This window comes from Rhinolophus sinicus, chromosome 18 (genome assembly GCF_057876585.1).
Source record: "Rhinolophus sinicus isolate RSI-liver-muscle chromosome 18, RSI-T2T, whole genome shotgun sequence".
In the NCBI taxonomy this organism is placed as follows: Eukaryota; Metazoa; Chordata; class Mammalia; order Chiroptera; family Rhinolophidae; genus Rhinolophus; species Rhinolophus sinicus.
The window spans coordinates 97475324-97491954 of NC_142518.1; the positions used below are offsets into that span (position 1 = coordinate 97475324).

General features: G+C 37.5%; 1 protein-coding gene across 9 annotated transcripts in view; it reads right to left on the bottom strand.

Annotated features, from left to right (window-relative positions):
• MAP7D3 (MAP7 domain containing 3) overlaps positions 1-16631 on the bottom strand; it is a 30415-nt gene that overhangs the window by 1491 nt on the left and 12293 nt on the right. Inside the window, exons 7-17 of one of the 9 annotated variants that reach the window (XM_019714694.3) lie at positions 14529-14624; positions 13329-13457; positions 9813-10546; positions 9124-9248; positions 8654-8862; positions 7292-7421; positions 5354-5492; positions 4253-4357; positions 3179-3232; positions 1872-1977; positions 523-718 (exon numbers count right to left, since the gene is read on the bottom strand). In XM_019714694.3, coding sequence (XP_019570253.2) covers positions 523-718; positions 1872-1977; positions 3179-3232; positions 4253-4357; positions 5354-5492; positions 7292-7421; positions 8654-8862; positions 9124-9248; positions 9813-10546; positions 13329-13457; positions 14529-14624 — 2023 coding nt within the window. The remainder of the gene's footprint in view (positions 1-522; positions 719-1871; positions 1978-3178; positions 3233-4252; positions 4358-5353; positions 5493-7291; positions 7422-8653; positions 8863-9123; positions 9249-9812; positions 10547-13328; positions 13458-14528; positions 14625-16631) is intronic. The other 8 variants (XM_019714696.3, XM_019714697.3, XM_019714698.3 and 5 more) reach the window with 8 other exon arrangements.

Below are 16631 nucleotides of genomic sequence, written 5' to 3' on the forward strand. Positions count from 1 at the left end.
TTGTAGGTTAATGTCTTTCAGGCAATCGCCCAAAGAGTCTTCCTTTCTAAGGCTTTTCCTACTCTTCTGACCTAATGTGACTCTGTTTCCCCACATGTCAAACGAGGACATTAATACTGAACTCAGAGGTGCAATGAGAACTAAAAGAGGTAACGTAAATGGCCTGGTATTCAGCAGTCAATCAATGACCTGATTTCATGAGACACCATTAACTAGTGTAAACAAAACAGAGTTTGGAGTCAGATGTATCTGGAAGTGAATTTGGGCTCTGCCCTTTAATAGTGGGATGTTAGGCAAATATGGCCCATAGCTTCTCCATGCCTCAGTTTCCTCATCTGTAAAGATGGGGATGCTCATCCTTACCTAGCAAGGCTGTTGTGGGGATTAGTTTGTTTCTGTAAGTCAAGTGCCTGACATAGTGTTTGGTATAAACTAAGAGCTCAATTAATTTCATGTATCACTCTAAAAATGTCAATCATAATGCCACCAAGTTTATTCTGATAAGCTTGCCGAGTGATTCACCTGGTACCCTTGGCCTTAGCCAAAGGGTCTTTCACGTTTTGTCTGAAGCTTTTCATGTCACTTTTTTTAAAAGATGCTTTTGTTTCCTTATGGACTTGGCCAGAACTGGGGTCTAAAAACACCAGCTTGGGGGTGTTCTTCACATTTCTAAAATTTGTCTTGAAGTCTGTAGATGAATCCATGCCATTTACAAAAGCTAGAGGAAAAAAGGAACAAGATTAATTATAACTGGAGTTTCTACAACAAAGAAAAGAAGAGCAGAGTCTGTCATCTTCACAGGCTGTGGGGGAGGGAAACCTGTCTGAAGGCAGGAAGTCACAGGAAGTACTCTGGGGAGGCAGGTCCGGCAGCCCCTAAGCTGCTGTACTTCCCACAGCCATGGCCCAGGCCACAGTCTAGCACACCTGCCTGCCTTCCTGCCCTGCCTGCAAAGCACAAAGGGGCCACCTTTAAGGAACTGGCCCTCACTCCTTTGCCAGGAAAGTATGCCAGGCCGAGCACAGGACTGCACCATGCTTCTTACCCTTCCTTCCAATTACCCACCTAGCCAATTCTGCCTCTTATTTCAGTCTCGTTTCCAATGCTACCTTCGACCTTAACCTTTCCAGTGCCCTGAGGCAGACCCTACACCTACCCTGCTCCTACTGCTATGTTCTCATTGCATCTTGGCCAAACTTCTTTTAATGCAACCAGCTTGTGGCAATATCACTGCTTACTCATATGTCTACCTCCCCACTGGCTATGGTTCCTCAAGGCTGAGGGCCCCGTCTCTTCATCTCTGTATCCCAGTACCTAATAGAGCACGTGACTTGTGGGACAAAGGGTGGACAAATAGTGTTTTCTCAGATGCCAATTACTGCTGCCATAAAGTGGTCCCTACTCATAAGGGAATCAACAGTGTATTTTAGAGGACACTCATAATCATCATTTTAATTTTTCTCAATGCGGTGGAAAGTGGCATTCCATCTGTGGTCAATCATGGATGCCATAGGAGGCCCTGAACTATGAAATGCTAGTAAGCCTCACCTTCAGCTGAGAAAGAGCTGCCATCTGCAGTCTTTCAACACAACCTATAAAATAACAGCTGCACTAGCAGCTAATATTTACTGCAAGTTTACTATGTGTCAGGCACTGTTCTCTTAGCATTACACAGATTGTCTCATTGAAATCTCTTGCCCACCTTAGGAGGACACAACAACTTCCCCCTTTTCAGACAGGAAAACTGAGCATACAGAGAGGTTAAGTAACTTGCCAAAAGCCACACAGCTCAGAAGGGGAGGAGCCCCTGGATGAACCTAGGAAGTCTAGCTCTTAAATAGTGACTAACAAAATGCAAATGACAAGAAAACCTGATGGATGTAAGCCATCGAAGGAATCCTCGTCGTCACTTTCTGACTCGTCCTCATCATCTGCCTCGTCCTCCTCATATATGTCCTTGGTGGATGTTTCCACAGCCTATGATGAAAAAAGAAAATCATGGTTCCATCTAAATATTCAATCATCCCGACTTAGTTATTCCAAAGACAGATTTCACGGATTGATGGCTAACTTTCAATTAAAATAAAAAAATCTAACCTCTTTGGCGCCAAGAATTTACAGGGGACAAGTCTTAGTGGTGTCTGTCACCTAGGGAAAGGCACTCAAGAATGAAAGACTTCCCTGATTGGGAGCCAGGGGACAAGAATTTTGGGTTGGCACCACACGGTATATGCCCACTCGGAGTCCTAACTAAGTGAAGGTGGGGCCAATTGGTGAATAGCTAAAAAACTTCTTGGCTGCTACTTGAAGTAAAACTTCATAGGCCAATGAGCTATATGATCTTTGAGATGGTGACTCCCAAAACTTTTCAGAATTGACATTTCTATTCTAAATTTTCATAATCATATGAATGACCACAACTGGGCAATTGTAAACCGGCAAAATATCAGTTTTGTAGCACAGAGGGTAAAGAACACAGAATCTGGAGAAAGAGTGTCCTGAAAAGACAGGACACTGAGGTAAGCAAATACTTATGAGACAGACCCCCAAAGCAGTAGCCATAGGGGAAAAAATGACTAAATTTGAGTTCATTCAAATGAACTTGTCCATCACATTATGAGAGTGTGAGACAAACTGCAGTCTGGGGGCTGATACCTGCAATGCAATCCAAAGGGCTCATAACCAAAGAAAGGCAGGCGACTCAATAGAAACACAGGCAAAGGATCTAAAAAGGCACTTCCCCAACCCAAATCTCCCAATGGCCAAAAAGCATATGAAAACACACCCAAATCCATCAGTCATTAAAAAATACTGATAAATTCAACAATGTGAAAATATCCAGCAGAAGATAGCTTTCAGAACAAACAAAGCCATGAGATGGGAGAAGCTATCTGCAACACACGTAACCAAGAAAGAAGCAGTATCTAGAACCTTTAAAGAACTATAAATTAGTAAGAAAAAGACAAATCAGCCTCAAAGTTCTGGACAAAAGACCTACACAAGCAAAAATAATAAAGCTAACTAAAGATATGAAAACATGCTCAACCTTTTTAATAATCAGGGAAATGCAATGTAATACTTTATTTCATTACCACCATATTGGCAAAACTTAGAAAGTCGGCAAGAATGTGAAGCAACAGGAATTCTTATGCACTGTTGGTAGGAGCACGGAGACTACCTTTGAGGCATTCGAATCTGTCTTTCTCGTCCGCTTCATAATTTCCTCAATTCTCTATTTAAAAGAAAACAAAATATCAAACATGAAAACAAATAAAAAACAAAACAGTGGTCCTGAAGAAGTTGACTATTTCCATTTTCCAGAAGGGAACAATATCAGCGACTGCTCCAAAGCCACAGACTTAACCGACACAAGACCTTAGGTGGCAGCTGGGCTCCTTCTTCCAGTCCCGGTCTTACAGTTATCTAGAAAATGCCTTGAGTGGTGACAGTTGTACCTGTTATTGTACTTGTTATCCAAACGATTTCTCGCTCTTAATTTTGCAGACTTCGAAATTCATTACGTAGATTAAGCACATATTATTGCAAACCAGTTAGAATTTATTCACATAATTTTAGTCTGAGTACACCATGATTGAAGTCAATATTAATGAAAAGAATGTACCCCAATGTTGCAACAGTGTCAGAGGTTTTGTTACTAGAAAGAACACGCACATAGGAGGGATAAAAATTCCTTTCCCGGTATACACTTCTTTCCCTGAAAGTGTGGAGAGCTGTAGCTCTCTGGCCTCCTCGGGTGACTGATCTGACAGAGGCCTTGCAGCACCTCAGCCAGGACTGGGGCCCTTCCTTAATCCCAGACAAGCCACATGTGTTACACAAAGTGAGGTCCTACCTTACTAACAGCCTGCACCTTTCAGAGAGAACTGCACTTTCTGCTCCCTCCCACTCAGTGGCTGCAATTTCTAGCCCGGTTTACAAGAAACTTCCACCAATCCCTACCCTGCCCTGAGTAATTATGTTCAAGGGAGCTTTGTTCCCAGAGCTTTGCTATATTGAGGCAACACTGTAATGGCCACCAGTGGTCCATGACGGAAAGGTATGGTCAATAAAAGAGACCCTTCTAGGTAGGAGAGGGCAGATCTCTGGCTAAGTAAGAGGAGGGTAGAGTGGGAAAACAACCTGGGGCTAGCATATCATTTATTTGTGATTTTCAAAACCATGTTTTGATATCATGTGGCTAACATTATTGTAAACAAAGACCCAAACCCCCAAAACAGAGAGAGAAATGTACCTTTTTTCTTTCTAACCTCTCTTGTAAATTCTGTAACATAATTCTTTCCCGCTCCTTCTTGCGTTTCTCGGCCTCTTCCTGAGCTTTCATTTTGGCATCCCCTTTCTAGGAAATTTGTACAAAATTGGTTCATTTCAATATATCTGAATGACATCAGACAACACTTTAAAAAGTTAAACAGTAAAACGTTATCCAACATAAAGAATGTAATATTTTGATTGTGAGTACCTATATATAAAACATATAAGGATTATCGGTTTTCAAAGTATTAGCTAAAATGTACAAAACCAAGCTAACGATTATCTTGAGGATTTAGAAATCATGTTAGTCCCCTCCAGGACCTCAGGGTTATCATTAATAGTGGTTCTCAGACCACTACAGTTTCAAAGTATATAAGTGATTGTGTAGCTATCCATTAACATAGCAACAAGAGCCAAAAGTCTTACAACTCTCAAAAGCACCGAGAGGATTCTTAAAGGTACCTTCTCCAGGAATGCAAATGCATACAATTATTTATGTAACATATAACTGATTTTGATGAATGATACACTAAAACTGGAATATCAATTAGGCTATTTAAACTGAGTATAGTCAGTCTGAGCTCAGTTTGGGGATTTATTTACCTGGTGATTTGAATTTACGTGGGTGAGACATTCTTACTGGTGCGTTTGATGACTTTAAAGTTTTAGAGGTATTCATAATTTTTATCTCATCTGTTGGGACATGTGTGGGGTGCAGCTGTGTCACCATAGAATGCGGGATTGGGAAAATTCACACAGGATGTTTAATCTGTGTGAGCGGTTTGGATTTCCTGAAACCAAGCTGCAATGTTGTTTATGTAGGCAAACTAAAGGACTGCTAATCTAAAATTTGCTGTTTTCTGCTTTTGTTTCAGTTGGAAAACATTGTAGGATTTGCCAAGAGTGGCCGAGCATGACTTGCAGAGGTGTGGGGTATTAGCTAGACTGTGATGTAAAAATGCACCCAGGGAGGACAGGGCAGCATCTGTTCATCTTCTTTATTGGAGAAACAGATTTTTGCTTTGGGTTTCAACTGAATATTGTAACCTGGTCCTCATCCCATGATAAAGAGCGAGCAAACCTGTTGTAACATTTTCTGGTCTTCTTGATCCTGACATTCTGTCTTCTTTTCCATTTCCTTTAGTTGTTGCCTATCGTCAAATTTTGAAAACTCTTCTTCTTGGTCGTCAGCTGCTTTCTTTGCCATGTCTTTCTCTTTCCTAATGACACAGAATATTTAAATAACTCTTAGTATTTGTCTTGGTCGCTACCATATATATATATATATATATATATATATATATATATATATATATATATATATATATATATATATATATATATATGTAGCTTGCAATAAGCACAATTTATATTTACAGCAGATTCACTACATTTTCTGTGTTATTAATATACAAGATTTGCACATTTTCACCCTTTTTATATGGGGGAAACTAGCACTTGGGAGTAGAAAAAGATTTCTATCGTGTGGTGGGCTACTGTACATTTTAAAACATGAGAGAGAGACAGAGACAGAGACAGAAAGAGAGAAAGAGAGAGAGAGAGAGAGAGAGAGAGAGAGAGAGAGAGAGAGAGAGAATGAATCACTTCTTTTTAACCATTTTAGACATGTGGGACTCTCCAAAAAGCCTTACTTACACATGCTCACACCCCATCTCACACGGGAGTGTGATACGGATAATTTAGAGGAGGGTCTGGTAGTACCCAGAGGAGAAAGCCCAGTCCACAATGACCTTTTAAATTCAGGGCTTTTAATTCAGGGCTTTTAAAATGCTAAATAAGTTCTGTTTACATGAAGCAAAGAATCATATTCTTCAAATTATAGTTTTTTGCTATTCACAATATCCCCTTCTCCTCCTTTCTCCCAAACTTGATCCAAAGGTTTCATATAAAGTATATGAAAAACATGTGACTGTATTTCAAAAAACACTTAATAGTTAAATCAAAGTGAAGACTACAGTTATTGTTTGCAGGCAGTGGACAGAGGTTTACATGATAGGGCCCCGACTCAAATTGGCCTTACGATGGAGAATCAAGAGATAACCCACAGCAGCCATTGAGGAGCAGCAGCCATGGCTCTGCACTACCCCATGGCCATGGGCCTCAACAAGGGCCACGAGATGACCAGGCACGTGAGCAAGCCAAGACATAGCCGCCGCCACGGGCGCCTCACCAAGCATACCAAGTTCATGCAGGACATGATCCGAGAGGTGTGTGTGTGTGGCTTTGCCCCTCTGAGTGGCATGCCATGGGGCTGCTCAAGGTGTCTAAGGACAAGTGGCCCTGAAGTTCATTAAGAAAAGGGCGGAGACACACATCCATGCCAAGAGGAAGAGAGAGGAGCTGAGCAATGTCCTTGCAGCCATGAGGAAGGCAGCAGTCAAGGAGGACCAAGCCCTATCACCTCTGTGTGTAATAAAACCTTTTCAGAAAAAAGAAAAAGATGGAGGATCAAGAAACCTTTGGATCAAGTTAGAATGCATACAACTGTACATGAGATTTGCTGCCCACAGGAAACCCTTCCAGCAACAACTGAAGAGATTCAGGTATCCCAAAGGTCACTGGAAAGCACCCTTAGTAAAACATGAGGAAGTATACTTTTTACTTCTACAAATTCTAAAGTTACAAAAGACCTTTGGAATAAAGATAGGGGCTGACACCAGGGAATGCCAACAGCAAAGGGCTTGTGTGATCACGGAGGTGCTACCGCTGAGCCAGGAACCTGACAGGAGTTAGGGTCTCTTTATGCATCTTGATAGCATACCTTCAGGGCACATAACACATGAACACGAAAGGGACCTATACCCATCTACATACCAGTGTCTTTTCTGTTTGACATGCTTCCCAGATTTGTTTAGAAGGCACTGAGTGACTCATTTCTGAAGAAAGTCAACTACTCTTTGAGAATTTATAACAAATTTAATTTGAGGATAAGTTCTGACTTTCAAACTTTGGGCCCCGATCAAGATTCTCAGTATAGAAAGGATGATTTAGTGCCAACCTTTGCTCCATTTCTTTTTGTAGTCTTTCTTCCTTCTCTCTTTGTTCACGAGCAAGGCGTCGTTTTTCTGCCAAAATTTTTGTTGCCTCCTTGGCATTCATAGTCCCTTGTGTACTTTTATTACCAGACTCTAGGTTAAATTAACATGTGAAATAGTTAGTTTAGGCAACTTAGTGCCTCTCAGTTCAACAAAGAGGTGTAAGACAACCAACAACATAAAAAACAAACAATATGTACATGGTCTAAAATGTATAAAAAGCAATCTATAAATGATTATATATAACAGATTTTGTTTAAAACCACAATGTCCCCCCCTCAACAACAGAAGTAGTTTGTTTCTTTTTAACAACTACTTTTTCCAAAATGAAATAATGTACTCCTCCCTCCTACTTTGGTTTAGTGGTTTTGAGATGCCTGACTAAACTGATCTTATGGGGAAAAAGATTAAGTTATACTGAAATAGAGGAAAACAAGCTTATATGTGGTACAAAGGAAGTGCACAAATCTTAAATACTCGACTAAACAAAAATATATCCAGCATACAGTTTAAATTTTGTGCAGCATTTTTAGTAAATAATTTTTGTTTAGCTAACCATTGATAAGTGTATTACAATATTTGGTTGATCATAAAATGGCTAACTGTAGATAACCAAAGAAACCAAGACTATCAGCAAAATAAGATGATCACATGAAGGCATATTATAATATTTTAGTCCATGTGACTAATTTCTTTATTTTAAATAAACCACATATGAAAATGAGGATTTTAAGCCATCAGGAATGAATAATTTAAAATATTGTTCCTGTTACAAAGAATTCATTGTGGAATTCTTTCAAAAGCAAAATTCCCCAGAGTATTTAAAATTATATAATGTCCATGGATATTACTAAGAACACATATGACAGACAAAATACCAATATGGTACTTTCAGGTACCCACATACTGCCACACGTTATGGCCTATGTACGGCATCTGACCTACATATAGCTCCTGATGGAAGCCCACTCAGCCACAAATGGCCACATGTGCTCTCTCCAAGGATGAAAAATAGCTTAGGGCCATTCATAGAACCATCCACTATCATTGCTGGAAGGGCCCGTAGGGATCCCCTAAACCGATATACCATTCAACTGGTACTTTTAACATCAGTTCCAAAAATGAATTTTTCAAAACAAGGGAGTGGGGGTAAAAAGCTCTGATGATGACAAGTAAACACTATGCCAGTGTTTAAATTCTCTTTACCTAAAAGAGAGTTCGTTCCCTAAAGTCTCTGAATTACGGAATAAAGAGAAGTTGACCATTCCCATACCTTAACATTTTCTGTGTTGCCAAAATATTAACGTCTCAGTGAAGAAACTTACCATCATAGGTCATATGCTTTCGGGTCACAGCCTCAGAGCTTTTAGTGGTTTTAGAAACAGCCTCTTTTTTCTTTCCAATAATACCTAATGCACTTTGTGTAAACTCAGTACCCTGATCAGGAATTATTTTACTTGAAAGAGAACATTGTGTTGATTGTTTTGACATGACCGGTGAAAGCGATGGGGACCGATTCTTTTGGATTTGCCTGCTGAGAAGAAGTAATAGTTAATGGGGGAAGTCTGATATGGTTTTGTAATAAATATGTGCCAATTAATTTTTAGTGCACTATTTCATAAAATATGAGACCATAATATTTTATAATAGACAAAGGTAAGTCCTTTGTCTATTAAAGGTTTTTTCTTTACATTTACATTACCATGCATACTGCATTATTTCAATTATGAAACACTGATGTAAAATTTATCCTGGTAAAACACATATCAGGAACAGCTGCAAATAAGCTACTTACTTAGCACTGACAGGAGAGGGTGGACGCCATCCACTTGCAGAAGATGGCCATTTATAACACGGTAAGTGTGATGACGGTTGCGTCTCAGTAACACGGTTTGAGGCCTGTATGTCCATTTGTGATCTCTGAACAGAGCAATACAATCAGATAAGAAATTACTAGCATTTACCTTACTGAAGCTGGCTTTTCTTTTTAAGAGAAAACGTTCTGAATAATACACAATTATAGCTCCTTCAACTCCCAATTTTCCTTTCATGCATGAAATTCAGGTACAAAAAATACGTTCTTCCAGGCTAACAATTCATAATACACAATTTAAGCAGGTCAAAGAAATAATTAATTTGAAAGAAATATTTTACTTCAAAATCTAATTCTATTTCTAAATCCTAATGAAGGGTTTGCAATATTTCTCAATAAAATTCTCTTCAGAGTTTAGAAGCGTAGTTCATATAAACTGCTACATTTTCTCCCTTCTACTAAAAATTAATAACTCAGCTTTGGAGAAAATTCTGGTACAATGAGTATCAGATAATTTTAAATCATTAAAATGACTTAGCCTATTTTATTTTTATTGCAGAATGCTATGAATAAGTTGTTTGTATTGGAAATGGGACCTACCACACAAGCTATACAAAATTAAATATACAGATTTTAATAGAAGGTTGGTCAATAAAAGGCATTTGACAAACCTGTGGAATGTTTCTCACTTTCACCTCAGAAGATGTTTCCACGCTCACATCGGGGGATGACTTGGGAGATGACTCAGGGGACGCTTCCACACTCTCCTTAGGGGAAACTTCTGTGCTCTCCTCAGGGATTGTTTCCATGCTCGCCTCATAAAACGCTTCCATGCTAGGCTCATGGAACCCGTCCACATTTGCCTCAGATGATGACACTTCCATGCCCACCTCAGCAGATGAGTCCGTGCTCACCTCAGGGGATGGGTCCACGCTTGAGTCGAGAGATGAGTCCGTGCTCACCTCGGGGGATGGATCCACACTCACGAGGGATACATCATCGCTCCCCTCAGGTGATGTTTCCACACTCTCAGGGAGCGTTTCCTCGCTCAGCCCAGGGGCTTCTTCCACGTTTACCTTGGGGGGCGCTTCCACGCTCACCTCAAGGGCTGCTTCCATGCTCGGCCCAGGGAGCCCTTCCACACTTGGCCCGGGGGGCTCTTCCACGCTCGGCCCGGGGGTGCCTTCCACGCTCGGCCTGGGGGGCCCTTCCACACTTGGCCCGGGGGACCCTTCCACGCTTGGCCCAGGGGATGCTTCTAGGCTCACCTTGAGGGGTGTTTCTACTTTCTCCTGGGGAGGCACTGCTACTGTTGACTTGCGAGGCACTGGGGTATTCTTCAATTCATCACCATTACGGCTAAGCAAGGGCATGTTTATATACCGTATTATAGGGTTGTGGATGCCTGTGGGTGAATGAGAGAGAATGAAATTCCATAGTTAGAAATCTGACAAGACAGAAATGCACAATGAAACAGCATAAAAACAGAGAGAGAGAGGAGAGAGAGACTGTGTTTATTAGGACACGACAGGGATTACATACAACACAGATGTGTTTAGTGCCATGAATCAGACACAGAACAGAAGCACAGCGAAATTGGTATTTCAGAAACACCACCACCAATAGAGACATTGGGAAAGCAATAATCCACTGCAGATGATCCTTAAGATGTTTCTCCAAATTTGATGTTCGCAATAAGCCATTTCTATTTTAATCACACTATATATAGTTAAGAATGATTTTCACAGAAAATTACAAGATCTTCAACACTTTTTAAAAGTAATCTAAACAACTTCACCAAGGCCAGAGAACTTACCATTACTGGTGATAATGTAAGATACTCTGTACATGATTGTTTAAGAATATAATGTAAAACAGAGCATTTTCTCTCCCATACTAAAAATTATACATTTGCGGAAACATGGATGGATCTGGAGAATACCATGCTATGCGGAATAGTCAAACAGAAAAGGTCAAGGACCATATTATTTCACTCATATGTGGGATATAAAAGAGAAAGTAACAAAGAAACAAAAAAACTCACTGACACAGGCAACAGTATGGTGGTTACCAAAGGGTAACGGAGGAGAGGGGTATAAAAGGGTAAATAAAGGGGGCCAAGTATATGGTAAAAGAAAGAGACTAAACTTTGGGTGATGAGAATACAATGCAATATACAGATGATGTATTATAGAAATGTACACTTGAAATAATCTTATTAACCAATGTCACCCCAATAAACTTAATTTAAAAAACTGTAATAAGACATTAATCACAATGGGCTGGATCTCCGCAATCTCCTCAAAAGCTTTAACAATCTAAATGTTTTTTGCCTAATACATGGAAAAAAAATGATAATACTTAGTACCAGTGTTGGGAACCAGGCAACTTTATAAACTGCTGGTGGGAGTGTGGATTTGCATATGCTCCTCCTCGGAGGGCATTTTGGCAATAATGTTATCAAAAGCCATTTTAAAAAGTACATATTCTTTGTTGCAGCAATTTAACTTTCAGATTTATCCTTAGCAAAAAAAATCGGATAAATAAATGAAAATGTGCCAAGTTACTTATTATAGCATTGTTTATAATACTGGAACAATTGAAAATATAATCCAAGTATTTAACAGAAAATATGGACTACACTAAGGCAGTCATTAAGGGTAATAATATGCAACTTATGTACAAAAAAATATTATATATTAAGTTTAAAGAAAAGCAGGACATGATCCCATTTCATGAAAAAAAAATATGAACACAAAAGAAAAATATTCATTTATCAGTGGTCAGTGGGTATTGTAATAATAGGAAATTATATTTAAAATTTTCTACACTAAATATTTATTGCTTATATAATAAAGAAAATAAACATTTTAAAAAGGGTATTTGGTGCTGGCTTCTTAAGATTTGGTAAACTTGTCATATTATCTTTAAATATGGGTGGCACATTTTTAGACGATCTCATCAAATAATAAAAAAGAACAAATTACCAAAGACTGACTACTTAAGAATTTAAAAATTTGACTAAATTGTTATTTTTTAGTCCCTCACCTTTGGTGGAGAAAGCATTTTATTCACATATCTGTATGTGCCTAAATATTTACATTATTTAACACTGACAGCTTGTGCTACAGAAAATATAGTAAGTATAATAACTAGATTTCTTTTAACTATAGAAATTTAAGACAAAATATTAAGTATTTTGATGGGAGTAATACATTAAACTAAAATGTCAAACATATGGTGATGGAAAGAGAACTGACTCTGGGTGGTGAACACACAATGTGATTTATAGGTGATGTAATACAGAATTGTACACCTGAAATCTATGTAACTTTACTAACAATTGTCACCCCAATAAACTTGAATTAAAAAAACTAAAATGAAAGTAATTATAAATATCTTACAATAGATTACAGGGAGACTGGCAGAAAATAGTCTGACATACATATAACTGGGCATAAACAAAGTCAGGGATTCAAACCGACAGAAGTAAAACTGCACTACCAGAAAGCCTACGAGAGCATTTTGATTTATTTTACTAATCATATGAATATTGACAGAAAAAAATCCAAAGGAGTGAGATATATTCTGGAAAGGAAAAAGTGGAGAGAAAAAAAGGGAAAACAAATGATGGTAAGAGTGCATTAGAGCTCTCCATTACTGAGGACTTCTAAGTACCTACAGGCATGTCTAACACTATATGTAAACTATAAATGAGAAAATCCACAAAACCCTGAAGATTTGTTTTATTTTACTAACAATATGTTCTTAATTAAAAGCTAAAGAACAGCTCAATATTATTCTTCCATATTTTAGGGAAAAAAGGAAGGTGGAGTAGGAAACTTTCTCCTTTGATATTAAGTTTTTCTATACTTTTAAAATCCAGTACTTTTTACAGTACTGTGACACATTTAAGTACAGGTCAAGAAACTCATAGAGCTTAAAAATTTAACCACCAAAATTGCCTATCTCATCCTGTATATCACCTATGATATTACCCAGATAACTGCTCTACCATGCTAGAAGTCATAAAATAAATATGCAACATAAAATGTTGGGTAAAATCACTCATTTGGAAAACTATTGATTCAAATTATATTCATGCATTACTGCAATGAATTAAGTGATACAACCTACTCTTTAAGTGCAAAAACTAACACTTTCCAGCTTTCTACCATGCCTGTTACCTGCAGGAGATACTTTTCCAGGGACTGACAATGAAGCAGCACTTTTGCTCCTGGCTATTGATGCTTTTGTTGGGGCGATCAGGCGCATGATTAAATCATTCTCCCAAACATCGGTGTACAGGTGCTGAACTAAATGATGAGAACAGACAAAAAGGATTCAATTTGAGGCCTCAAAAATATTGGAAATAAAGATCAATGTGAGCTGCTGCAAATAACTTTCTCAGCCAATAAACAGAGGCAATGAGAATAACACATACATAACTAGTGAATGCTGCCACCTGACCAGACTGTATTGTTAGGGAAGAGAATACCTGGATAAAGGTGGAAAGGCCCCAACAAACCACAATAACCCCAATGAAGGAATCTAGGTAATATATTTAACAGACCATATGCAATGGATGGAGTCTCTATGGAGGAACCCACATATAGAAAAAGAAATTGTACATGACATAACAACTTTGACATGGATTCCTACAGATATGTGCCACCGATGGTCATACTGGTCAAGTCCATTGCCAAAAGCTCTAAGGGACTGACATAATTCTTTTGCTAAAAGTGAAATCTTGTTGTAAATATTTAGCTCCAATAAGTTTTTATGGTCATAAAGATCCCTGTGACAATGACATTTGTTGTAATAGGATGTGACCCAAATCAATGAAGTGGAGAGTCTTCTGTAAGTGAATGGTTCAAAGCAACAATCATGTCTGACAGGGAAAAGTTAGTGGGAAAAGTGTCAGAAAGAAATTACCTTAAGTGAAGTACTTCAGTAAAAACTGCAAAATTCTGTGTGCAATCATCAGCAAGGAAAACATGAACAAAGGACAGATGTGGGGTGATGCTATGAAGCAACAGAGCAAAGCTTTGAAGTTCCAAATGTGGCCAGTAATTTAGAACTTCGAAATACAAATCGATGAAATGACTGAAGCGAATCAAGTCCTCTGTTACAAATCTATCTCTTCCAACACCTGTCATCTAGTTTGTCAGCTTCATTAAAGACCACTTGCTCAGATGATGGCAGAATTATTTCATTTAAAGAGACTCTTCTGGCTTCACCCAAATAAGCATGGCACCAAAGCACTTTTAGTTAAATAAGGGATATTTTGGCTTTCAATTTTAGGAATGACTTTTCAAGCAACTGAATGTTGACATATATATCTCTTTTAAACCACTAGTTAAGATTGGTACTTAGAAATAACTAACCACCTGATTCTCTTTCCACTGGTTCTGTTTCCGTAGGTGAATGCTGTTTGCTATTTCTTCTATTCAAAGGTGAGTTTATCCTCTTTTCTGTTTTTTCTGGAGATCAAGGGCAAAGGAATATTATTTTTTACAAACTGTTTAAATATATTATTTCAGAAGCGAGCCACTCCTTTTTTCAAACATTCTCCATCTTCTCTGCACTTACTTGTAAAAATGTCTTTAAATTCCAAATATTATGTAGAGATTCTACATCCCCAAACTTAAAACTAGTTTTCTCTTTTAAGTTATCTGAAAATTATTTAGAAAAATGGTAAAAATTAAGAGGGAAAATGTCTGTTACTACCTGACAACATCAAAGTTCCCAAATTAGACGTATACAACCTTTTATTTTAGACACAATCAATGACATCTATTATTAAAGTAACTTACACTTTAGTTGTAACTAGTATTTTTTTAAACAAAAATGATCATTAACATATGGTATAGATGTACAGTGTTAGCAACCCAAACCATTAATAGGGGAAATAATCTGTTTTGTGTAGATACATCTCCATTTCACTTGAAATATTCTGGTTCAAAATATTAAACAATGTCTTTTTAAAGAATAACTTCTTTTTTGGGGACCTGCAAATTAAAGTGCATATTGACAATCTATCGTCATTTGAAAATTCTTGAATTGATAATATAATCCAGCATCATGAACTACAGAGGTGTAATTGATTTAATCAGGTGATTAAATCACACATCCTTTATGATCATACTACAAGAAATGACAAAATGGTACAAACAGTTATTATGAGTCAGTAATGAGAAGAAAAATAGACTATTTGAATCAGCTAAGACTTAAAATAGGGTTATTTAAAAATATTACAGGTTAAATTATGAACTTCATTTGGGTCTGAAATGCTCATCTCTCCAGGTTGAACAGGTTTCATTTCAATTTGAAGGGATTTTACAAAGGCAAGCCACTGCCAATATTAATTTTACTTTTCCTGAAATCATTAATTACAACATTTATCATGTCTGGGTGTGCAAGATACGGTACCTTTAAGCAAATTATTTCACAAAGTATCTTTGACACATACCTTCTTGTATTAAAAACTAGTAAAGAAATCATTTAAAGAGTTACTTGGAATTGCTCCTTTAGTGCAACAACCAATCATTACCTTGAAAGTCATCACCTGTCCGGTCTCTTTACAAGTATCATTAATATGGCGAGTAGACATTAATGCAATCATACTAGTGTTTGCTCATTATATTAAAAAATGTATTGTCCCTCTGGAAAAATCTTTGCTAATTCCTCAAAGCAATTAGATAGTAAAACATAGTCAAGACTTGTGAAAATATTAAGATATATTAAAATGAAAGTATATAAACATGTCATTGCAACAAATATTATCTAATTTTTCTAAAGGACTGAGTTGGTGGAAAAAAATTAATTTTATTATACGATAAAAGCAAGGTGCTAGAGAAAATCTTCCTATATTAATCTATGAATGGACCTGGGCTATACATAAAAGTGCTTTGGGAAATCATATTGAGGACAACAATGGTAAGTGGATCAACTTTTATGAGACCATTACAAGAGAAAATGTGATGCACCCAGACTGACAAAAGACCTTGCAAGCTCATCATTGGAAATTGTATGAGTCCTAAAAGCACAAATAACATAATGCAGTATGAGCAAAACAAAAATAATTTCAACATATTGAAACTATAATATTTAGAAAAAAATGGAAATCTTTCCCACTAAGTTAACCACTGCTACAATTAATTATAATTTAAATGAGATCCAGAATCTTTTGCTCTACTGGAATTTTATAGCAATCAGCATTGCTCCAAAAAAATGTCAAGGCACCTAATACTAAAAAAAAAATAATAAAAAAAAATACACTTTTTAAATTCAAACTATAATTATTCCTTTTTTCTCAGTCCATAAAGCACAAAAATTGTATTTCTTCTTTTTAATAGCTAAGTTTGAGGGAATGCTGTGGAATGTTGGCCATGTCTTTTTCCTGCCAAGATCAGTTCTATTTTCATCTCCAGAAAGAAAAAGGATTTTTTTTGATTGATGGGTATGGTTACCTAATCCATTTCAATTAT